The 26,165-nt window shown below is 39.4% G+C and overlaps 1 protein-coding gene across 1 annotated transcript in view; it reads right to left on the bottom strand.

Annotated features, from left to right (window-relative positions):
• Positions 1-25,943, bottom strand: part of THBS2 (thrombospondin 2) — a 32,450-nt gene extending 6,507 nt beyond the window's left edge. Inside the window, exons 1-19 of the mRNA XM_056488064.1 lie at positions 25,682-25,943; positions 24,605-24,679; positions 23,175-23,731; positions 21,631-21,715; positions 17,049-17,242; positions 16,122-16,262; positions 15,791-15,887; positions 14,952-15,122; positions 13,945-14,121; positions 13,048-13,221; positions 12,480-12,607; positions 12,218-12,370; positions 10,944-11,162; positions 7,891-7,998; positions 5,993-6,152; positions 4,477-4,595; positions 3,836-4,070; positions 861-1,088; positions 152-423 (exon numbers count right to left, since the gene is read on the bottom strand). Of these exons, the coding sequence (XP_056344039.1) occupies positions 152-423; positions 861-1,088; positions 3,836-4,070; positions 4,477-4,595; positions 5,993-6,152; positions 7,891-7,998; positions 10,944-11,162; positions 12,218-12,370; positions 12,480-12,607; positions 13,048-13,221; positions 13,945-14,121; positions 14,952-15,122; positions 15,791-15,887; positions 16,122-16,262; positions 17,049-17,242; positions 21,631-21,715; positions 23,175-23,731; positions 24,605-24,679; positions 25,682-25,688 (3,300 nt within the window). The 5' untranslated portion in view covers positions 25,689-25,943. The remainder of the gene's footprint in view (positions 1-151; positions 424-860; positions 1,089-3,835; positions 4,071-4,476; positions 4,596-5,992; positions 6,153-7,890; positions 7,999-10,943; positions 11,163-12,217; positions 12,371-12,479; positions 12,608-13,047; positions 13,222-13,944; positions 14,122-14,951; positions 15,123-15,790; positions 15,888-16,121; positions 16,263-17,048; positions 17,243-21,630; positions 21,716-23,174; positions 23,732-24,604; positions 24,680-25,681) is intronic.
• Positions 25,944-26,165: the final 222 nt, after the last annotated feature.

Raw genomic sequence — 26,165 nt, 5'->3', positions numbered from 1 at the left:
GTTACTATTGACACTACCAATAAGGGAATTGAAGAAATACTGATAAACATCCAGAAAAATTGAGATGTGGAAGGAAATTGTTTTTGAAACATGCCCCTTATTTTTAAAATATTAGTCATGCACTGTTGGCCTGAAGTCTGAAATCTCTCACCTGTCCAGGCGTGTTTCCTGTGTGCCAGAGAGCATTTCGTAAGTGCTCACCAGTACCAGTTGTTGAATTCACTACTTTGAGTGACACACCAGAATAGCCATAAGCCCTGGTGGGTTTGTCCTCCCAATAGGTCTGAGTGACCTGCTTCCACATGAGGACGTAAAAGCGACTGCTGGACTGGTAGCCGAACACAAAGCCGGCATAGTCATCGTCACGGTCTGTGTTAACGTAGAACGTCCCGCTGAAGTCCACAGAGCTGAACTCATCGTAGCCTGGGAAAGGACAAAAGACACAAACCACTGACTGACAGTGCTGGGTCCAGTTACACACACCCAAGAGTCCCAGCTACTCCTGAATTTTGGCAGGAGACATAAGTGATATTTCTGTTTCCTCACCTGTAGAAGAGGAGGTAATTATACTTGCCTGCATGGAGAACTCTGGAGAGAAATAAATCGCTTACAAGGGGCATTGAAGACAGCAGGCACTATACTTATGTTGTTTTTGTCAATTGTGTATTTTATGTATGTCGCAGTCTGTGATGAGATTAATAGAAAAAAAATGCAGGCAGCATTGACCTGTTTATATTTTAGGCATATACACTGCCTGGGTGGTTAGTCCAAAGTCTGCAGCACCAAAAAGGTATATTTAACCTTTATCACAGAATCACTGGTTACTTTCCCACAGATGATGACTGACACCTGATACTCACCTACAGCTATTCCAGGATCAGAGTTAGCAGTCTGCACCAATTCCTTGCCTTGGTGGCGAATAACCCAGTTGGGATCAATCTGAGCTGTTCCCTTGGGGTCCAGAGGGACCATCTGGAACTTTCTGAAATCAGTTTCACTGATGGCATTGTTTTCAGGGCACACATCATAAATATCTGGAACGTTGTCATTGTCAAAGTCATCTTTGCAAATATCACCTCTACCATCACCTGTAAGCAATGTGAATAAGCAGAAGCAATTGTTAGCAATTTATCCAGCCCCAGTCTATACACCACTTTGGAATCAGGGTGGGAAAAGTTGGAACTTTGCTACGTCGATGTAATTCACTAATGCTTGCATTACATTTTCAGTTTGATTTGTTCCAGATGTGGATACAACACCACATTTTAATATGTGTTGTGCAAATCAATTCAAAGAACAGCATTAAAATCTTAATCTTCAACACATTACAAAAGCTTTATATATTGTTCATCATATTAAACTTTCAGACTCTTATCATTGTCTTAAGGTTCTTTCTGCAACAATCCAAGATACTTCAGACTGCTTGTGTGTCATCACTATGTCAAAAGAAAGGAAGGAGAGTGTTGCAGCAAATTATGCATACATGCTTAGCCCCTCTTTCACTTGTAGGCAGAACAATTTGACTTATAAAAAAAACATAGTGCTTCAGAAAAATGCATAAGAAAAGAAGACAGCACTGCATTCAACAGGATTAGCCCCAGAGGAATGAAAAAATTAGGTTTTGTTATATGAATTACAGGAAGGTTTTTTGAGAACAAAAAAGTACAGCTCATCTATAGTTGTGCTTACTTTTACTACACTCAATATTTTAGAAAAACTAAAAATTACTTCCTTTCTTATTTTACCTATAATATTAATCGAAACCAGGAGATGTGACTTGCCTCCAATAGCAAGGAGTGAAAGGAGGCATCTATAAAAAAGCTCATTGCCAATGACTATTGTTCCACAGCATACAATAGCACAAAGACCTGAAAATAATGTAGAAAAGCTTGGCTAGACAACCACAGAAATAAATTGCCAAATGGCTCCAACTTTTACAACAGAAGTCACTGGATATTACACTGGGTACTAATGCAAGAACCTAAGAACATGGGAATTAACACAGTGGGAAATAGCAATGACCCAGCTTATTCAATACTGACCTACCACTAGATGTTTCACAGAAAAACAGAAAGCTACGTTACCACGACTAACCAACACAACATTACCCAAGTACGGGGCTTGCATACAGAAAGCAGAATGAGTTTTAGGCAACAGCCAAAAAAGAAAAGAGTAATTATAAAAAATTGAAAGATCTAGTATCTCAGGCTCTCTGCAGCTCAGATACGTGGTAAAATCGTTCATTTTCCACCCTGGATATCTGCCATAGACAACTCCAAATCCTGACCAGCTGTGTGTTCTTCCACCTGCTTGTCTTAGCACTCATTGGAGAAAAGGGAATTAATTTTCTATTTTGTTTCCTTTGCCAAATCAAAGAGATAATTCACAGAAGAATCTAATTATTGACTAGAAGTCCAGCTGATGTTCATTTGGTAGTGAGTTGCTGCTGACAACATTCATTCCCTGTCAAGGAAAGTTAGAAAGTATTTGTTTATCCAGTCATATCCAACAGCTCTCTCCAGGGCCTCATCTTTATGTGCTAAAACTCACATCTTCAAGAGCATGGGAGCAATTTTTGGCTTTACTTACCCTTTTTCCAAGATTTCTGTTGGACCTGCTGCTAATGACAGTGATGAGCTGGCTAAATTGATTAAATACATGCTTTTTCTGAATCAATAATCAATACATTGATGTAGTTTCTTTTACAAGAACCAGGTAATGGATGACTTAAACTGTCTCAGCTCAGTGTCATCCTTATTCCAGATTTATGAAATTAAAGGGCTATTCCAGGGACTGGCAAGTACAAAGATATTCTGAATACACATTATAGGACTGAAAGGTTATATAAGTTAAGAGCTACTACTGACTACTAACCAGAAACTTCCTACTGACAACAGCTGACTTACCAGGAAATCAGACAAGGCTCAGCATTTTATCTTTCTAAAGGTACATTAAAACATATTGTGTAGGTAATAAATTCTGTTTTCAGTTTCCACAGCACAGCCATGGAATAGCTCCAATAAGTTGTATAACTTGGAACTGAAACTGCTTACCTGCATCAATTGCAAGAGTCATTATTGTAAACATATTTGGTGGTTTTCAAATGATCATAAACATTTTAAAAATTAAAATTATAATTGTGCAACTATTTCATTATTTAAATAATGCCAAGCACAGAGAAGTACCATTTGAGGTGACCAACATTTTACCAAAAAAGCTGGAAAAAAGAGAAATTACATATCCATTTTTTAAACTGTGACATGTGTATCATCAAGACATATTTAAAGCAGTCTGTAAAGAAAGTTTGAGAAAAGCTACTCAGGAATCAATTTTAAAAAAAAAATTAAAACTTAATAATACTTTTAGACTTAAAACACCCTGAAGAAATAGTCTGCTTTTTAAAAATAAAACAGCAGTAAGATGCATTTTTTTCCTATCTTAGTTTTCAGATGATAACTTGTTTTAAAAGTGAAACAGCTCACTTTTCATTTTTTTAAGACATTTGTAATTCAAGCTATTTGAAATATTTTCTGACACTTTTAACATTTCAATAAAATGTGAAAGTAAGAATATTAACAAAAACACATATTCTTTTGTTTTTTAAAAAATGTTTTAAAGGTTTTCTATAATTAAGTAGGTGCATGTTTGAGCTCCTGTCAAAGATGTTCCCTAATGCTCTAAGCCTCGACCAAACTGTCCAGTTCAGTTCCATCGAATTCCATGGTGTCAGAAGCAGCTCAGTTTGATGTGAAGTCTCTCTTCCCCAGATGTTAATACTCCAAGGTCAAGATTAGATACTAAGAACTAAATGAAATTCATATGACCTTGCTCTTACCATCTGAGTCCTCCTGCTCAGGGTTGTATCTGAGGCGGCAGTTGTCCCTGTCATCTGGGACACCATCATTGTCATCATCAGAATCACAGGCATCTCCTTTACCATCCTGGTCATGGTCAGCCTGGTTAGCATTGGGGATGTAAGGGCAGTTGTCCTGGTTGTTCTGGTGGCCATCTTCATCTATGTCCTCATTATTGTCACACTGGTCACCAACAAGGTCATTATCTGCATCAGTCTACCCCAAAAAGAACAGTACAGAGCAATTTTGTTATTTTTACTCAATACAGAAGTACAGCCTGGTACTTAACTGATCAATACTTCTCTTTAAGGGCTTCTGTAGTGACAAATACCACAATGACAACCATGCTTGAAGCACAAGCAGCACTTCAAACTACTATGGCTACTTATTCTTATGGGTAAGATCCTGTCCCCAGGATATTTGCAGGGTAGGGCCTTATTTGCAGATGGGTTAAAGCAATCATCACTGGAGCTCCCTTTCATCTGGGATCTCACAATACGAGATGTGGAGCAACACAGATCCACTTCTTCACGTATTCCGTACAGGGACTAATAGCAATTCCTTTGTTCTTTTCTCTGCCCTTGTTCTGATGTTACCTTAAAGGAAACTCTTCATCATTTACCTGGTCTGGATTATGCATCAATGGACAATTATCACACTGATCACCAACTCCATCACCATCTGTATCACTCTGATCTGTGTTGTAGACGTAAGGGCAATTATCTCTTTCATTAAAAATGTCTAGGGGAAAAAAAACCCAACAAAATATTGAAAAAATCAAAGTGATACAACATTCAGCACAAATAGACAGACTGTACAAGTAACGAGTAAAGAAGCAAGGCTCATAAGGGGTTCATAAGCTTCCTGATTGCTCCAACATCATTGCTACAAATAGTTAAGATTAATACTAGAAAAAAAAAATGGTATCAATTTTTTTTATGACAAAATTTTCTGTATTTATTTTCCTATGGAAGAAAAAGTGCTGATTATGTCTTAAGAATTTAGTCCTTTTCATTGAATAACAGGTAAAGGGGTGTTTTTTTGGTTTTTTAATAATTTGTTTTGGACTTTATTCCCTCAGTCTAAGAAATGGCATAGAACACACAGCTATATCAGGTTCAAACTTCTGAACTTTTGTATAGAAACAACTGTATTAATATTCAGCTGCCTCAGCATTAAATTTCATCAGAACATGTGCATCATTAATTCTATAGCATGCCAAATTTTCAAAAGAAACTGTTCCTCCTCAGGAAACTTCATTATTAAACCAACAATCTACTTCAAAATTATAAGATGAAAAGAAACAAAGACATGTTGGCATATCTGTGTGGAAAGATACAAGGACCCTTCCCTGTATTATATGGTCTGTATATTTGCATAATCTTGCAGACAATAACATATGATTGGATTCTTCCTCAAATGCAGAATATTACTATGAACCTGATGACCAGGAGGATGAGAGAACTTCAAAATGTTCAGAAGCTAAACACAGATAAGCATCCAAATGCTTAAAACGTTATTGAGGAAACCCCAAATTAGTATTTCTGTATCCTCACACATTTGAAATGGCACAGGATGATTTTTGAAAAATATTTAATTGTTTTCCCCCATCTTAATTCTGATCAGATTGGGATTATACAAGGATATACTGGTGCAGGAAATAAGCACTTATAACAATATTTTAAGACATACAGAAAATGTGTATTTGGATTACTGAGAGTTTTGCATACTTATACATTCATAGAAAAGCAGATTGCTTTACTATGGATATTGTTTTAACTGTCTGAATGTTCTGATGCTCTTTTCCCTCCCTAAAGGAAGTCAACAGAAGTGTCAGATTCTGATTACTTTGGAACACAGATGAAGGAAAGATTTTTTTTTTTTTTTTTTGTAAGATTACACTGATAAAGACTTGCTGTGATTTATTCTTTAGGAATATTAATTGTAGTCATTTAGGGACTGTACAGACAACCATACTACAGAGGGCAGATGAACCTCAGCTTCTCTGTCTTCTCCTACATTTTTGAGCTGCTAGACCCGATTTTATTCCACAGATAAATGCAAGTAGCCCATCTTATTGGGCATAAAACAAAGTACACTTGTGGAACAGCACCTAATTTTCAAAAATGAAATCATACCATCTCCATCAATGTCCACAGCACATGAGTCACCCTCCCCATTGTTGTCTGTGTCAATCTGAGCAGGGTTGTGCACATAGGGGCAATTGTCACAGCGGTCACCAACTTCATCCTTGTCATAATCAAACTGGCGAGGGTTGAACAGAAGAGGGCAATTGTCCTAGTAAGAAAAAAATAGATTTCACAATATAAATCACAGCTCATGAGAGCATACTATGAAGTGGTAACTCCTGTTCATCTTGGACAGAATTCAAAAATCAAATATTAATTCATTATTTTTCAATGGACAAGCTGTACCTATACTGAAGGTGTTGGCAGTAGCAGGATGGCATCTGGACAGCCTGGCTCACTGTCTGCTTTGTAAGGAGCATGTGAATTGTGTTCCATATCTCACAAGGAAAGCAACAGGCATTTTAAACTGGATCTGTACTCAGACATTTAAACAAAGGTGTATCACTAGTACATGTATTTAAGAAAAAAATCAGAACATGTTGCAAAGTCAGGGCAACTTCAGCTGCATTTTATAACCTTTGAAGAACAAAAATGAAACAACTAGAATTGTTACTCTGAACTTTTTGGAACAACCTATTGTCTGTATTTTCAAGTATACATCATATATTTTGATTTTTTTCTACTTAAAAAAGCATTGAGTTTTTGTTGGTTGTGTTCTATTGAACAAGATAATAAAGTGTAAAAAGCTTTTTAAAATGTCAAAATTAAATACTCTAATTTACCAAAAATCTTTTTCCCTGAGACCTCTTAATGAAATTTTGAAAAATTTCATATCTCTAAGTTCAAAATCTGCCAGACGAATAATTCTTACATTTCACACATTCCCAAATTGCTCATGGACTTTTGTACGGGCACAAAAAAGTACTCAGTGTGAAATGCAAAGAAGAAAGAAAGAAAAACAAAACAGTGGGAGTGAGGGCTACATCACTGGCATGGAATCTGAAGGGAGGTCATAAGGATAAAGATCTTTAAACTACTTTTTCCTCTGCTAAACAGAAGAACCCCACATTTAATAATATTTTTTTAGCACGGTATTTTAAATTCCCCAGAAATACATTTAATATAATCAAGGGCAACATATAGAGGCAAGTAAAAGTCTTATGCTGTTCATGAAACAATTTTAGCTACCATTTAAAAAAATACACATACTAAATCATATTATTTTATCAAATTATTCTTTGGGGTTTTTTTTAAATAGAAACCAAATGAACCATCTGAAGCTCTAGATCATCTAGGGTCTGAAGGGAACAAAGAGGAACAGTAAAATTCTCTCATCCTAGTATGTTCTGAAAAGCCAGGGTGAAGCAAACTCTCAAAGTGCCTCTATGTTTTTTGTTCAATGTACATGGCAATAGTTTTAGACTAAGTGGCTATCTTTTAGGCTCTGCAGATAAATGAATTTGTCTTCTGAGTAGATCTGAAGGACAGCATGAACCAAGCCAGTATTGGAGGTATTTTCCTCCTATCATTTTCCTTTGATACTGGCTGTGTTGATAGTTGTTTAGAAACCAGTTACAATGAATAAAAAAAAAATAACATCTCATATATAATATTTACTAGCTTTTCAAACATAGTAGACTTGTCACTCTCCCACTACAATACAAAAAATCCTATACCACTTTCCATTGAACTGTTGTCATGTACAAAACTGAACTCAAAACTGATACAGACAAATAGTCCTGGGATTCCCCAGGCTGCTTTGCTCTGCACAGTACTGCTCTCATTTGACTGTACACAGCTTTACTCTGCACTACACATCATTCAGGGAAGGAAGTGCAGAATAACTCAGCTGCAGCTCTGAACAATAAAGTTCACATCTATTGTAATGGTTTTTCTTAAAATCAGATCTTTAGGTCAAATGTACTGCAGACAGATACACGTCTTACTTTGTCATCTTCAACACCATCATTGTCATCATCCTCATCACAGGCATCTCCTTTGCCATCTTTATCAAAGTCTTCTTGGCCAGAGTTAGGCAGAAGGGGGCAATTATCCTGGCCAAAAGAAATAATCAATGCATTATGTTTACATTATGTCAGAATAACTTGCCTGGGCAGAAGAGCAGATATGGTACACCAGAGACTATGAAACAAGAGCAATCAGCAAAGTACTTTTTAAAGTGCCTGTTTTTTGTTGCCAAAGGTAGTATTCATTTTCTCCTTTCATATTGTAAAGTAAGTGAAATACAGCTGTAAATCTTTCTACTTCCCAGCTGCTATTAAAGTCATGTTTCTAGTAAATTCAAGAGGGAACTAGCAGAGAACAAACACACCACACGCACAGACATGCACTCTTACAGCAACTTTTTACAGACAATTCATGAGATATGTTTGAAGATTACATAAAAAATGGCCAGGTTTTGTTGCCAGAAAAATATAAAAACAAGCCAAGAGAAGGTCTTCAGAAACAGCTGTTCATATGGAAAGTTACTATACAGCAATGGAAAGTACTACACAGCAGTGAAGAACACTATAAGAAAGGTTTTTAAAAGAAGAGTCTTTATACTGCTCTGAAAAACACTTCCATGGCTTTAAAAATAAACAGATCTCTTTGTTTTTTATTACAGCTTTGCAATGAATTATTATTTTAAATAAACAATTCTTAAGTTACACTGAAAAATAAGAAGTAAAACAGCTTGCCAAATTTTTAATATGCTTTTTTTTTAGAATACTAAAATCAACTAAAATGGATTGCAATTCTACCGCTTGCTATGAATAAATACATCTATGAAAACACCCCGTTATTCTCATTTTTACTCACATTCCAGATCTACCTCACCCAAAACTGAATCTGTCAAAAGAATGCAGAAATATCTTTTGTAACACATAGGCTGAATATTATAGTAAGATGTTTTCAATCTCAGTGTTTCTAATAGTACAGACAATTTAAGAAAAAGACAACTGGAAATATTGAGATAAATATCGAATCCCCCAAATTTTTACCAAACACCTGTGAAGAGTCTTGACTGCCTACCTCAACACTGGTTACCAGTGACAAAAAAATTTCTTGAAACAATGAAAGAAATTAGTCATGAGTAAGTTAATTTTCACTCATTATCAGCTCAATGAAAAAAGCTTTTTAAAATCAAATTACTCAACAAGGATATCTTATAAAGAATATGAGGGCCTGAACACTTGCGGTATTTTTAAGAAGTTTTTTTTTTGGTGGGTGGAGATGTTCCCCTAAGTGAAGTATTTGTGTCTATTAGATCAACACATATTACACAAAATATGAAACAATCTTTGGAAACAAGTTTTTTTTCTGAATGGGTTCAGCATGCTGTATTTAACCAAAACTAATGCTTTGTGTTACATCATGAGTGAACATGTGCAAATTCTGATGACAGGAACTGAGAGAAGTATATATGAACTGCAACAGCTGAGTTGGCTGAATCCACTAAGAACAGACCTCAATTACAGTGAGGAAGACCAACACTTGAAGCCTGAATTTCCATCCATATCTGAAACTTTTCAGCTGATAGAGCCTAGATTCACATGAGTGACTTATTCTCTCAAACAGCCTGACTTCAGACTTTCCTAGTCTCTTGGTCTAGAACTTCAAGAGGATTTATAGGTAGATTGATCACTTCAACACAGAGAAGGAGAAGCAAAAATGTTTCAGGTCTGGGAAAAGAAATCCTCAGAAACCTCAGAAGAGAAAGCCTGCCCTTACAGCCACGACTGATTAGCAAAATACTTGATAATCTGACTAGAGAACATATACAGGTTCAGTGTTGTCAGTGGTCCCACAGGTAGGTGTTTAAAACTGAACATCTGCAAATGCCTTCTACTCTGACAAAACTCCATCCTTGCTGCTGCTAACAGTGTATGCCCCTCTGCATTGTGCCTGTCATTCAACCATCAGCAAGGCCACCACTCAGAACTAGGATCCAGGGAATTGCCTGTCAGGGGGTGCATTCACCCCTCAGCTATTTGGGCCATTGTTAAACTGGTGGAAGAACTTTCAGCCTGATTTTGTCCAGCATCATAAGACCTACAAGGAGACTCACCATTTTTGAGCAATTCCCACTGAAAGGAACCTCAGGCCGTGAAACCAAGGAGGACTTACTGTGTGCTTCAGATGAGGAGAGAACCAGGAACCAGGGAACACACCATGTGGACTAAACCTACATGCCACCATTTTTAGGCTCCCTCATGTTGTTTTTTCTCATTGATTTAGTAATGTTTCACTGTTCACTATAACAGCACAGCTGCACAGCAAGATTGGACAGGTCCCATTTGCCAGGTGTAGAGCAAATGGTGACAGCCAGGTCAGGTCATCCCCTTGGGAGAGTGAAAACTGGGATTTCACATCTCTGAAGGGGGAGAGAGGCTGAATCTCTCATCCTGGCCCCTTAAGCCTTCCCAATAAGGAGAACTCCTCTAATTAGTCACATTCATTCCTCTCTTAGGCTCCTATTGTTAAAAATTATCTCAGGCTCTGAATCCAGTTTTCACAGTGTGTGGTCTGCTTAACTCTTTAAAAGGAAGGGTAGTTCAAGACAGCATTTTGAACTCTAGCCCTTATATGATTGTCACTGTCTTTTTACAAGCCCTGCAGGTAGGATTTCACACTTGCCTGGGCCCTGAGATCCTTGTTTGGCTCTTGCTAGCTGTGTACTTCACACCCCTGCTTTTGGCAACTCCTCCTCAGTGTGCTAACTCCATTCACAAGCATCCCAATTGTCCCTGTATTCCAAGTAGGAAGAAATCCAAAGCAGAGGACTCTGGATTTAATTTTGACAAACCTTTACTGTATCTTACCAGATTAAGTGAATACACATTTCACAGCTTCTCCTAGAAAAAAAGCATGCTGTAACAGTCAAAGCTTGCTGAAAGCAACTACCAGCTTCATGAATTAAAAGTGTTACTCACAACTATTTAGGAAAAAGTGAAAATTTTATTAGCACAAGGAATTTTTATCAACCTTTTCCACCTACCTTCACACAGTGGTATGTTGCATTAGCAGCACAGACCAAGTTATTATTAGGCCAGCCATCCAAATCTGAATCCTCACCACAGATGCGTCCATCACCAGCGTAACCTGTCCTGCATTCACATTTGTACATTGGATCACTGAAATGGCCCAGATAGATGCACTCTGCAGACTTATGGCAGCTGTGTGTCTTGTCCTTGCATGGATTCTCAGGTTCACAGACCTATAAAGCATGAAGCATATTGACTGAAACCTGATAATCACGGACAGCTCTGTGTGCCTCAACTTTGTCAAAATCAGACCAGTTATTTAGAGGTCTGAAGATAGGAACTTTCTTTTGATTGTAGTTAGTAAATCATACTGCTCTGTCAGTTCACAACTCCAGCAAATATGTACAATAAAAATAATTAAACCACAGGAAAACTGGACATTATTAAAAAGCAACTAAAGTGGTTAACAATTTCAGAACTGTATCTGTTGCCTTCTAGATGTCATTAAACCCCAGAAACTATCTGCAACAGGAAGGAGATTTTATACTCACCTCTTTTCTTTAATGTTCTGCCTGACAGTATAAAGGGACAATCTTATTTGCTTAAATCAAAGACCCTAAGGAATCCTTGTGCTCACTTCATGTAGGATTTTTTTACCTCCTCCTTATAACTATATTTTTCATTGACAGTATTTGAGAATCTTACACAGATGGTTGTAGAATTACACACAGTTGTAGAATTCACAAGCTGAGCTTACCACAGATTGATTCAACAGCAACAAAGAGAAGGCAAACCATGACTTCCACTTAAACATTTTTGTCTTTTCTAGGAAACAGTAGTCTCCAACCCCACTTCTAATTCCAGCTGTCCTTCACCAGTGATTAGCTTTGGCCCAATGGAATTTAGGGAGTGAGAGCTTCAGACATGTGTCTGATAGCATTGACATCAAGAGCATCATATTTATGAAAAAGACAATCCTAATTCTTCTGTTTCCACTCTCCAGAACAGGTATGTTAACCTCAGAGAAAGGAGTGCAAAGCAGGGAAATGCTTGTTCATGGAATTTTAGGCTCATTTGGTACAACTGTGCAGATGCCTAAAGAAAATCAAACCCTTAAAAAAGCCAATCCCAAATTCAAAGTTTTGTTACTCAAAACAAAAATACACTGAAACAGTTATTTATTTCAGGCTATTTTTGTTTGGTACCCAAGCCTATCTTATGCCATCATTCAAAGATACTTCAGATGAGAATTACTCAAAACCATTAAATTCCATTCAAAATAACTTACTTGCTTCTCTGTCTTGGCAACTTCAAGCCCTACTCCATAGGGCTGACTTCCTTTATAGCGTGGAGGACACGGCAGGCAGTGAAAACCCGGATTTGTGTTCACACAGCGATGGACCTGATTCACTTTAAAGCAAACATCTGACACAGCTATACACTGTAGGTAAAGAAAGAAAGGAGAAACCAATTAGATGGCTGTGTCCAAGTTCCCAAGTAATGCATTTTTCATGGTGATTTCCTGATGTTAATGGAAACAAAACCAATACCTCATCAAGATCCTCACAGACGGTACCATTGCCAAGGTATCCTGCTGGGCATGCCCCACATGACCAAGACCCATCTGGGTAACTGTTGCATTCTGCTCCAGGAAAGCAAGGATTTGACAAACACCCATCTGGCAAAGACACAAAAAACTGAATATTAAGTGAGGAGCATAAAAGGCATGTTAAATTTCATTTAAGAAACAGGTATTCTCTGATCCTTAGCTTAAATCACACTTAATGCAACAGACTCTTAAAAAACCCCTAAAGTTAGGGTTATTAAGTGCACTTAAGACTAATTACTACTGATTTAATATGAAAAAGTTACAGTTTGCTATATCCAGTTGAATACACCACAGCATATTCAAATCCTATTTAAGAAAGACATACTTGTTCAAGAAAGCTGGTATCATGAATATATAAAATCCCACTAAACAGCACTCAAAATAGTTAAATGTCCTCTACTGAAACAAAAGTATAATAAGCAGATTCCTGTAGTGTCACTTCATAATTACCCATTTAAGAGATAACAGCAACAATAATTACTCAGACTGAATAAAGAATGAATACCAACCAATTGGGCACTCCTTCTTATTGCACATATCATGTTGCTTGGTGTCTCCCACACATGGCTTTCCTCCATACTGTGGCTCTGGGCTGTTACAGAGGCGAGACCTCTCACGAATTCCTCCTCCACAGGTAACAGTGCAGGCAGACCACGGAGACCAAGGACCCCACTGGCCATTCACTAAGATATGCAAAAGTGCAGAGAATCACAGGCAATAAAGTGGGAACATCTGGTGCCAATGACAACCCTTCATCAGATCCCTGACTAGAGACAGCTCCTCACTATGTACAAAGAAAGGTGATGGCAGATGTTTGCACTGAGATAGCAATATTTCAGAAACAAAGAAATTGAAGATACCCAACTGCCTCATAGGCATTTTTTGGCCAATAATTCCAAACAGTATGCCATGCCCACTGGAGAAAAAAAACAAAGAGGAAAAATTGTGTGAAAGGAAAGTGAAAGTGCATGGAATGAAAGGTCTCTGATAAAGGTTTATAAGTGTAGACAAATAAGAAAGAATCCACCAGTAGTAGATTTCTTTGATATTTGTGCATGCATTTTTTACACATTTGACATAATTAACTGCTACTATAATTCTATGTCTATTCCTAACAAGTACAGAGACAGCTTCCTTTTAGAAAGGAAGTGGGTTTTTTTGACATGTACAAGTTATATCGCTAAAAGGGAAATTTCTTAAACTTTTAACATTTAAAGCCAAATTATAACTTGGAGGTTTAAAAAACCTCTGACTTCATTTCCAAAACACCCTTGTGTGCTATTTCACTCATAAGATAAAATTGTATTTTCCATCATAGAAATTCATTGCCATTTAGATCTGAATAAAGAGAAGGAATTCAGCTGGAATATTATTGTGCTACTTTTGATTCAAGACCACAGACATACCTGGACATGGAACTTTCTCACACTTCTCTGTTTCACGCCCATTCCCCACACAGTTTTTCCCACCCATCTGGGGAATAGGAGAGTTGCAGAGACGGATGCGGGTGATATTTCCCACTCCACAGGTAACTGAACAGGAAGACCAGGGAGACCAGTGGCTCCAGCCACCATCCTGACGAACTGCCAGAGAAAAGAGCAAAACTCAAGCAAGCAGCCCACCTGCAGCAGTAACACAAACTCACTTGTGAGTTATCCTTCTAATGAGCCTCTCACCACATCTGATGAATGCCCCATCTCCTTCTCACCATTTCACTTAAAGCTCAGCATGCCAGCTCAGGTGCTCAAGAACAGCTTTCTTAGGAATTTCAGTAAGCAACATATGACTAACAACTATGTCAGACATTTTACTTAAAAGTAAACTTTTCCAGTTAAACAAACAGTTATTCAAAATGCACATTTGGACATCTAGCAGTCTCAGCTGCTAGATATTGCCTTAGGTACTATATTAGCCTGAATATCACAGGTACTTGCAATAGCATTAACTACATTTCTGGAATATCATCCTTGTAAGTGCCTTAAATATAAAAGCAGTTTGATATTTGGCAGAAATCTTCCATGATTACTGTATTCCTAAACACAGCTAAGTTAATGGAATGGCACAACAATCAATGAATGGCAGATGTAAGCATAACCTTGCATATCATGTTTACAAACTAAGTGTTGTCTCCAAACTGAGTTCAAACAAAAGACTCCAGTCCACAATGTTAAAGAAAGGATCACTCATCATCTTTTTTTCTTTTTTTTAACATAGCTGAGCCCAGAATGTAGATACCTATTAAGCTGTCAGGAAAGGGAGGAATATTTGAAGGGGAAAATTGTCAAAGAATCTAATGACAGCTACCTTAATTGTGCATATAGGATTTCTCAAGTACATACAGTCCTGACTAAACCTGGTTTAGCTTTGAGATGTCCAAAACAAGCTTTTAGAGAGGAAGAAATTTACTACTTACTGCGATGGTCACATTTCTTAAAGCTGCACATCCTTGTTTGGATGTGTGGGCCTGTACAAGCACTCCTGGTGACATCACACGACCTTCCTCGCATCTGTGTCCCAGAGCCACAGGTAACTGAGCACTTTGTCCAGTCTGACCACGGTGACCAGCCCTCCTCGCTGTCATCAGCTGCAAGGCAAAAGATAAGAAAAAGTGCTTAGCTTTGAAAGTTGCTCTATTATCCTATTTAGAAGATATTTTCTTTTTCTGAAGAAAATGTACTTTCACATTTAGATCTCCTTTTCTAAATTTGCTTCCCCAAGACACTGACATAATGGAATTATGGTGTAATATAATGAGGTTAGTTCAGATAAGAATCCTGGATCTTCATGAGCTTGTGTTCAGTGTGTTTGCATGAAGCACTGATCTTTAAAGGAAGAACATCTTATCTCTAGAATAGATGAGCCAAAACCTGAGTCCAAACTGCCTTTGGCTTCAGAATATAGGTCAGTGTGATGACATGTGGCCCCACCTTTGAAAGCTGCATAATGGTGAACATGATCAAGAGCCTATTGCAAGAATGAGCCCTATGCTCTGAATTAGAAAAAAATATGAAACATGACTGGGGAGAAGCTTTTAATATTTTATGCCCAAGGTAGCTAAGCAGGTTATCATCTTAATTCTAAGCAACCAATATAATCAATGACGACAGACCCAAGTTACTCTGTATACACACAAGTCCTATATTTGATCTTACTTGCCTTGATCATCTTACTTGTTTTCAGCTTTAAAAACACTAGTAGTGATTTTAAATAATGCCAAAGACTGGCTATCTTTCTCCTCAGTTAAATACTCACAGTGAGAGCAGACTGGACAGCATTCACCTTCAACAAAAACTGGATCGGCACAGGAGACTGCTGGACAGGTGATTTGATTGCACACAATTTTGGAATCCTAAAGGCAAAAAAAACAATTTACTGATTTATGCTCACAGAGAGGTTAATGAAGGAGGGCATCTGGGGAAGTTTTACTTGTGGAAATGTTTTGATTTGTTTTACCATGGACATGGGGATTACTTTTTATAAACGTCATTAAGTCTAGCCAAGCTCTATGTAAATATGACCTGACTTGGACAGTTGAACTGGAACTCCATTACTGCAGAGAAGAAGAATATTTCCAAAACCTTACCTGGCAAATGCACTTGGTGCAGCTATCCACAATCCAGCTTTCATTATCTGCAAAGACACGGCCATCCTGCCAGCAAACTGGTTGGCTCTTCAGTGTTTTGTTAGGCCCAATCAGTTCCCACATAATTTGGTTCTCTTCAGACTAGAAGATGAAGTTAATGACAACAAATTGTGTATTTCATAGGCAAACTGTTTTAAATAGACAAAGCTGAGACATAACTGGACTTAATTCTTCCATCAAAAAATGTATTTCTATATATTTATGTATATAAGGAAGATGATCGTAAGTATTGCGGTCCCACATAGCAATTCTTCTAGCAATGGTACAAACACAGTCACAAAATACTAAAGGAAATCTCTTCTTAGCCATTTTGCTTTCCTCTATTACAGCTCATCTTTAGGTGAGAAGACTTTAGTCCTGACACATCTGGCATACTAATAAAATGCCTTCAGAAATAATTAGCTGATTCAAAAAAAGAGGGGCAGACTTCAGCAAAACATCACCATCATACTTTAACTATGAAAATCCCATACATTTACTTGCAGTTGGGTACCCCATGTAGCCACTTATTGATGTAGTCATAAATGGTGTAAACATGGTAATAAGGTTTTAACAGTGTGCAAGCAAGGCTGGGATTGCTAGCTTCCAATTTACAAACCTTCAGAAGGATTTCCCCTGTATATAAGTGTATGTGTGTGTGCTCTTTTAAACCCAGTCTGTGAAAACCAAGCCTTGATTAAAGTGTTATGCTCAAAAACTACCAAACTAGTCTCAATGAAAAGAGGACACCTTTACATATATGTAGATACACTAACAGGTGTTCATACGTTACAAGAAATCCCTATTAAATGTCCTGGCACAAAAGAAGGAAGGAAAGAGCCCTGCACAGCAGACCTCTGTCAGCTCTCCAGACTTGCAGGCACCTACCACTTTTTGGAGGTTATCAGCCAAGTTGTTGACCACGATGCGCAGGCCGGTGAGCTCCGTGAACATCGATCCCAGCTCCTCACAGGAGCGGTCACAGAACTCAGCCTTCCCTGGCTTCTCACCCACGTACTCGGTGGTGACAGCAGGGCTCAAGTGAAGGATTTCAGTGCTCTCATTGATGGTGTTCACTTCAGCTACAGCAAGAGAATGAAAGAGAAGAGCAGCATATACAAAGCTCTTCCACAGATTACAGATTCCTGCTGAAATCACAAATTGGCACCCATGGGTAGGGTTTAAACACATCTATTTTGGCACAGCTTCATGCTTATTATACCCACGAAATAAAAGAGGGGTTAGATGTCAGCTGGTTCCAATTATAGGCTTTCCCTTTTCAAAATTAAGAGCCAAGCTGTGTCTCACATGGCCCTCACTTTAAAATTGTTGGCACTGCAACACATTCATTTATGAAGAAGGCTAACAAAAGGACACAGTATCAAAAAAGCAAACCTATTTAGCCCCTCAGACATAAGAGGTTTCAGATTTTTTCATGACCTATCACATTTCCTCAAGGCAGAGAAAAAGGCAGGAGAAAAGAGTTTCCTTGCAGAAAGATATTGTACTTGTTCTATCCATAAATTCCATGGTTAGATCAAATTTGGACCCTTATGCAATGTATACCAGACTTTGGGCTGCTCTATGTTGCACTGCCCAGTGTTAAGCTCAGAGGAGGTGTCAAAAAAATTGCTTCATTCTGGAGAAAAATGGAGGTCAAGCTAAGATCAGACAGATTATTTGATTTGTCACTCCAAACACTCCTCCAAAAGGCAGATTGTAACTAAAACAGAACTTTGCATGATTAGACTGGGAGAACTGGATATGTTCTAATATAGTTTTAAAGATATCCCTGTCTACAGTAAATTCCTGGAAAGTAACATAATAGCAAGCATGATTTTAATTAATTTAAAAAGCACATCGATAACTAAATAAAACAGCCTATGTTCTGTAGAGCATTTAAATCTCTATCAGGTAAATGTCTTATGGATTCCATGGATGCTTTCTCTAAGGACTCCGTGATAAACTCAAAATTGGGATGCTTTCTCTAAGGACTCCATGATAAACTCAAAGTTGATATCAGCTATACAACAATTCATACTTCCCTATCTCTTTATAAACACTTCTTTACCAGATTTACTAACATTGGAATAGCTCAAGGCTACCAAAGAGAGAATATTCTTTTAAAATTGCTATATCTTTAAAAAGAAGAAATCAGCACAGGAACATGTGCCATAAATCATACACATCAAAACCACAATACCATTCAGTGTTGACAAATCAAAGGTGGCAAAGCTTCAGAAATGTTAAGGGCTTGGTTTGACCCTTTACCATATAATGTAAAGCGTTACATATAAATATAAAAGGAAATGAAAACAGGAACAAAGTATTCTTCATTCATTTGGAAAGATGAAAAAAAAAGAGAACAAAGAACCAACCACAGTATGACATTAAGTGATTACTTCTCAACCAAACTTAAAATTATTGGCTTGATGTGCTTTTAAATTAACTATGAAACATCTGCCACTAGCCAAGGTCTACAAAATGTTGTTCGCAGTTTTCCAAAGTTGAAGCAATTGTCCAGCTTCATTTACAGGACGGGAGAAAACCACATAGCAAATCAAAACTCTGTGTCAGAACAGTTTATTTCAGCTGCTTTTTGATTCCCTGGAAAGAATGCAATTTTCCTACCACACTGAAACACTAGATTTCTCAGATCCCCCCCACAGCACTTCTCAGATCATTAATTTCATATTTTTCAAGCCAACATGGAGTGTGCCTTGACCGGAACATTCTGAGGACATTAATAAAGTTGCAATCTCAGCAGGAAACATAAACCAAAAATATGTAAGAAGAACTAAATCCTCACTTCCTACTGGTACTTGGCAGTGACTGAAAGAAGATGCCTGGGGATCACTGGGAAATCAGTTCTCTGCTGCTGGCTTCCTGCTAATTTCCTAAGGACCAGATGATTAAAATGAGAAACCAGAAGAGCAAAATGTGCACCCTCTCACATATGCAAACATCATTCTGTTGATATAGCTCAAGAAGGGATTTTATTGATGTGCCTATTTAGGTGTGTTTTTGTCATCTTTCCTATCCAGTGTATAAATAGTGCATAAAGGATTTGCAGCCATCACACTACAGACATTCTTTCCTACCCTCAACCAAACAGCATTTCCAAGCCACCATTTCACCATGTCACATTCCCATATTAGGCTTAAAGATACATTGGGAAAACACAGTCCTGTCTCCTTTTGTGTCCTTAGAGCTGACAGAACTTCACTGGTGACATCAGCCTTGCTGTCACAGGACATTAACACAAATATGTCATCTTACTGCCTTTACTTCAGCTCAAGGAGCGAGCCATCAAAATGGGAAAACATCTTGTGGTGGGTAATGTCATTCATGGCTTTTCAACTATGGTAATTGTCATTAGCAGCATCCACCAAGTTCCAATACTGGGCCCAGTATTGTTTAAACCATCCATCAGTGACTTGCATGGACAGATGCCTTCTCAGCAAGTTCACTGATGACACAAAGCTGGGAGGAGTGACCAATACCCCAGAGGGCTATACAGATCTTCAGAAGGACCTCAACAGGCTTGAGAGATGGGCAGAGAAGAACCATTCTGCCTCTCTCCTCATCCTCAGCCACATCTGGAGTGCTGTGTCCAATTCTAGGCTCCTCAGTACAAGAAAGATATGGAACCCCTGGATCGGGTCCAGCCATGGACTACAAAGTTAATCAAGGGACCAGAGCCTCCCTCTCATGAGGAAAGGCTGAGGGAGCTGGGCTTGCTCAGCCTCAGGGAGAGACAATAGTGAAGGGACCTCATCAAGATGTAGAAATATCCAAAGAGGATGGTGCCAAGCACAGAGGCAATGGGCAGAAACTGATGCACAGGAAATTCCACCTGAATCAGAGAAAGAACTTCACTGTGTGGATGACCAAGCACTGGAACAGTTGCCCAGAGAGTGGAGTCTCCCTCACTGGAGATATTCAAGATATTCAGGAATCATCTGGACACAATCCTGTGCCATGTGCTCTTGGATGACCCTCCTTGAGCAGGGAGGTTACCCTAATGATGCCTCGTGGTCCTTTTCAATCTGACCCATTCCATGAGTTTGTAATTTAGCTGGATAGGCCAGAATCTGACATGGATATAAAAAAATCTCTCAAGTAATTTTGATGGCCTCACTGTGCTATTAGTTCCTTTTTGTTCCTGCATAAGAAATTTCCATCTTGTAGTGTTCTCTTGGTGTTGCAAAGTAAAAGCAAAAATACTGTGAATTTAATTATTTGCTAAATAATTCTCAGGAATGATAAAACAAAACCCCCAAGTCTGTATAACTTAAAGAACCGAAAATTTGGCAATTTACATGTGATAAAAATATATTAAGAAAATATTATCTGTTGGTGATCAGCAGCTTATAGCTGTACAAGAATTCCTCTTAAGGTATGTATTAGCACAAAGAATTAAATTATTCCTTTAGGCTCTCATTGGTTTCCTCCTCATAGTAGATGTACAGTAACATCCCATTTCTACTTGGTGATATTTCAAAACACTTACTACTCCTTTGAAGAAGTCAAAATCTGCTATGGTTTAATTTCTGGGTTTTGCATAAACTAGGGAAAAAATTGAGTTCAATCTGATTAATTGATTTTCTGTATGTCACATATTTTAGCAAAGTGACAGAAATAATGTTGTTTCAGGTGGCAGGAGTTCCAAACAAAACTTTGAAGTCCTGCCTTGTGCACCTACAACATTCCTCCAACAGATTGAGCTGGTTCTGATTCTTGACTGAGCCCTTGTCAGCTACAAGCACTGGGAAGTAAAACAGTCAGCACCTCCTATGAGCACGAGTACAAAACCTTAGCACATACTTGACAAACAATCCTAATTCTTTTATGGGGAATCCACTACACTGCTACACACAGAATGCTCCCCTCTTGGCAGAGTAAGCATGAACTGGACTAACAGGAACACGCCAGCCCATAACATACATGCCTTCCATATCTCTTCCTTTAATTTCTTATTTTCCTGAGGTTGTTTTGATTATCAACACTTTGGAGTTACACTCAAAGCCTCTTTCAGTCAAAACTATTGCCAAGGAATTCAGTGTCTTTAAGAATGGCAGACTAGTTTGTGGGCCCATTGACAGCAGCAGAATTCAGAACCAACACCACCTGTCTTGCATGAAAAGAACTGCAGAAAACTCATGTAAGAAAAGATATTTTCCTGCATATGCTTTTTTCCCTTCCATTTCTACTAATTTATTGCCCAACACTTTTTTATCCCAATCTAAAAACAGAGACTTAGAGTTATAAATCTAAGTAACTGAACTGAAATAATAGGCTAAATGACATCATACAAACATATTAAGTTCCCATTACCACCAAAAAGCAACTCATTCTCCTTTTCATTTCAAAGGGATCAGTTGCATGGTTTTACAATAGTATTTCATGACTGATGCTTCTAATTTTCAGATTCAACTGAACAGTATTAACAAGACAACAAAAGCCTTACTTGACTGGCTTCTCTGGCATCCTTTCTTACGCAGAACATCCTCTATTGAAGTATCAAAGATTAACTGAATATTTTGCAAAAGACCCTGTAATAATAATTTTAAAAAGCAATTAAAAGCAGTAATATCAATTTTTGGCATAACTAATAACTGGTCTGTTTCAAATCCATGCTACTGACTTGATTCAGACATAAGTAAATACATAAAATACAATCTACAAGGCATTAAATCTAACACACAGGAAAAAAATAAAGTGGTTTTAGTTTTGTTGCATACAATTTCAGTATTATAAGCCACAAAGCTAGGTATGCTGTGAAACATGCCATAATAAAAGATATTAATCTGTCACAAGCTCACATCTCTATTTGCACAGTGAATTTTAGATAGGGTCAAAGCCAACTTTCCTGCACCATCAAACTTCCATCCTTAGCCAGTCATTCCCATGCACCATAATTCACTACCTCCTCAGTTGTGCTAATACTTCTGAGACACTCTAAAACCAGACTGGTATCTATTTAATTTAGGAGAAAAAAAGTCAAAGAAATTAAAAAAAAAACAAAAAAACCAGATTGTTTCAGTGAGCCTCTTAATGGTACAGCTTCAGAACCAGTTGTATGAGCACTACTGATGGAGTAACAGTCATGGAGGCAGGAATGGAGAGTCTATGGGCAAGAACTTCTGAAGTCCCTGCCAAAACTCATGGAGTAAAAGTCATCCCATGGAGCCAAACTCCAGCAGATCAGGCTCTGGCTGAAAACTAGATGGCACAATGAGAAAGAAAGGGCTTTTTGTAATTTTTGGAGCCATGAGTTCAAGTCTGACCTCAGCTGTGACTGAAAAGAAGCTGTCCTTAAAGCAGTTGGGCCAGATCACATCACTAGATTATGAGGTAGAAGGTCATTTTCATTTGACAGCAAAACCAGAAAACTTATAATTTCTTCATCTCAAATGTTTTCCACAAAGAAAAATAATCTCATTTACAGGGCTGATCAAAACTCTTTATTCCATTTATTTTTTCAAATTTTTCCTCTTCTTAAAATTTAAATTGAAAAGAACCATTCAAAATGGCAAACCAGCATGTTCTGTTACAGGATGGACCAACACCACATGGTTCAGCTCCATTAAAAATTCTTTTTTTCTTCTTTCAAGTAAAAAATAAAAATATGAACAAGCTCTCATGATTTGAATAGATATATTTCAATGAAAAAGCAATTCTTCAAGAAATTTGTAAAAAAGTCTACAAATCACCACAAAAACCCAACATCTCCAGAAGTCTTACATCTGCAGAGAAAAAGGATGGTTGCACAGGAAAGCACATTTTTTCTGGATTTAGACATTGTTTTGCCTTTGCTTTCAGAAATCCCAAAATCACACAACACATATACAGCAATTAATAAAAGCACACTCTGCTTGGGAACAGCTGTCACCCCATCAAATCCAAGAGGCATTGGGACAACAGAACTGCACCTACTGCATTTTCCCAAACTCTTTGCAGCTACCTCCTTACCCCACCCAAAACCCAAGCTTCTGCAGGTCGGTCACCTACCCTGAAATGATTCTCCCGAGTGGACCCTTTGGCTACGTACAGCCTGCTGCTCTCTGCTTTCAGCTGCTCATAGAAAGGCTCCTCCAGGATGAAGCTGTCAATAAGGTCACAGCCAACATAGAGGTTGTAGTTCTCCCCTGTTATCTGCACGGTGAGGTTCTTCCACTGTGAGTCAGCAAGGTCCACGTCTTCCAGGGAAATCACGTTCTGGAAGCCATCCACCCAATAGATGAGGTCCAGGGTGTTGGCCCGGCCATTGGAAATGATCTCAAACTGCCTCTCACTGATGCCAGGACCCTCTAAGGCGAGGACAGTGCCTCTAGACTGCCTGTCCTGCCTCAGGGTGGCTGACAGGATAAAGCCCTCATTCTGCCGTATTAGCTTTAGGATCTTTTTGAGTTTCTCCGGCTTGCACGGAGGGATGTGGTCAAAGCGAATGAAGCGGTACGCCGGCGTGGCGGGGTCCGGGCCCCGGAACACCTTTGCTCCAATTGTCTTTCTGTTTATGTTACTGACTTGAAGTAAGTCAAAGGTCGTCTCCTCTTCCTTGTCACCATCTGAAAAAGTTAACAGTGTGTGACAATGTGCCTACAAAAAGCCTTACAATATATGACAGACATTAAGGACCAGCAGAATAAACCCAGTACTTTCCTGCTGCCACAAATGTTCCTACAAGCAGGCAAGTGAATCGTATTTTCTACCTGACATTTTCATTTACCTGACAATTCTCTCCTTCTGTGCATGCACATACTTTTGATTATACACTTACACATGTGGCTTCATATTTTGTAGCACTATATAGCACATATTTGTACATATACATGTATGCTGTAAGCTATGTATATGCTTACACATGGATGAATGTAGCAATTTATTCATAAAATATTTTTAATATACATAAATGGATAAGGAATTTGAAGCCATTTCTATACTATCACCACACAATGGAAAATCAAATTATGAGAATCCATGCGCCTACACACTGACCCCAAAAAAAGAGATTTTCTTTTCAAAGACTGCAACCAAGAAAGATATAAATGAGGGTCTGGCACCGTGCCAATTTGTATTCTACTTATATTTGAACTGCAGATGTCTATTTCCCTACCTCTACCTTTTTAAAATGGTCATCCCACTCAGTGATTCTGTTTATGTTACTTTGACCATACATTTCCACTACACAGAAAAGTATAGTATCATTTATTTCTGGGATTATATACATTTTAATCAATAATTTCTAAAGAAAGCAACTTTGTAATATATTGAGAAATCTTCATTTAGCACTGGCATGGTATATCTGCCAAAACCACCACAGGCACTTTTAAAAAATCCTTTACAATTAATTTGCCCAATGTAGTTCAGGTAAGCCAACACTTTGCAACTTTTACCTTTGGGAGTTAGTCTGTATCCAGTTAAGAAGTGTCTGAACTTACCCTGAGCATTTGAGGAAAACCACAGGGTTATCAAGACAGCCAGCCACAACAACCCTCTCCTCTTCAGCATAGCTCCTATGAATAAACCAAAAAGTAGCAAGTATTAGGGAAATTATATTTAGCAGCTATCAATAGTGCAATTCTCCTCATGAAATGCCATAAACAGCAACTATACATATAAAATCAGAATTTTTATTTTGACTGATTCTTGTAACACTTATTCTTGGTCTATTATTGATGGCAGAGATAAAATCTGACATCAGGTAAAGGGAAGAGGAAATATAAAATTAAAGATCCTTTTTATGGAAATGTCCTTAATAGAAAGGAAAGACATACAGAAAATATACATTTATATTTTCTTAATGAAATTTCAGTAGCTGCCATATATCACTACAGAAGATACAGCTAATTGCTAGCACATCTTTACTTTGGAGCACAGTATTTAGCAAAAAATCCTTGCAGGATAATGGGATGTAGAGGATGAGTCTGAGTAATAGGGGCACTTTTCAGTGCCACGATACAAACTCATTTCTCTTCCATAAATATATATATAGACAATTCTCTGTACCCAACCATAGCTGCATAAAGTGACTCTTAACGTGATGCCGGGTTCGCCCTGCAGCACTGTGCAGTTATAAACCACATAATTGCATCTCCATGTGTCTCAGCTCACAATGAATGGAGCAGAAGCATTCCCCGGAATGTGCAGAAATCCAGTCCTCCAGTACAGCCAAGTAACTTCAGCACTGCCAACTCCACGCACCATTGCAAGGACTCAGGGATGCCGCCAGCGCTCCCTGTCTGCATTCTCTTTGTTCTACACGGAACTCGGATTACCTGGCATCCCCAGGGTACCACGGCTACAGCCAGCCGCCGGGACGCCCGCCCCACCTCTGGAACCCGGCGTTCCCGGCGGGACAGAGCTGCCCGGGCGGCGGGGCTGCTGCGGGCAGGTGCCGCGCTCCGCCCGCCCCGCTCCCCGCACTCGCAGCCCGACCCGCGGAGGGCGGGCACAGCCTCCCCTGCCCCCGAGCGGGCTCCGCGGCGGGCACCGCACCTCCCGCCCGGCAGCCTCACCTGGCATCGGGGGGCCGACGGCGCGCTGGGGCTCTGCGGGGCGAGGCCGGTCCGGAGCGGAGCGCGATGCGCCTCGCTGCTGCCGTCGCAAGTCCCTCACGGCACCGCGCCCCGCGCCGACGCCTTTATGGGCTGCGGGCCGGGCCCCGCTGTCAATCAGCGGCGCCGGGGCGCGCCCCCGGCTCGCTGCTCCGCGGCGGTGACATAAACCCCCGCCGCCCCCTCCCCACCTCGCCTACCTGCGGGGCCGCGGCCGGCCCGGCCCGCCCCGGCGGGCGGTGCAGGGGCGGTGCGGGGGGCGGGCAGGGCGGCAGCGGCCTCCCCGCGGGGAGCGGAGCGGCGCGGAGGGGCGGGGAGGGCGGCCCGGCCCGGCCCGGCCCAGCCCGGCGGAGCGCAGCCCGGCCTGCCGTCGGTGCGGCGGGGCCGAGCGCGGCTGAGCCCCCGGGAGGCGGCGCCAGGCCCCGCGGCCGGGCCGGAGCTGCCG

This window comes from Oenanthe melanoleuca, chromosome 3, assembly GCF_029582105.1.
Source record: "Oenanthe melanoleuca isolate GR-GAL-2019-014 chromosome 3, OMel1.0, whole genome shotgun sequence".
NCBI classification, from domain to species: Eukaryota; Metazoa; Chordata; class Aves; order Passeriformes; family Muscicapidae; genus Oenanthe; species Oenanthe melanoleuca.
This window is presented reverse-complemented; position numbering and strand designations above follow the sequence as displayed.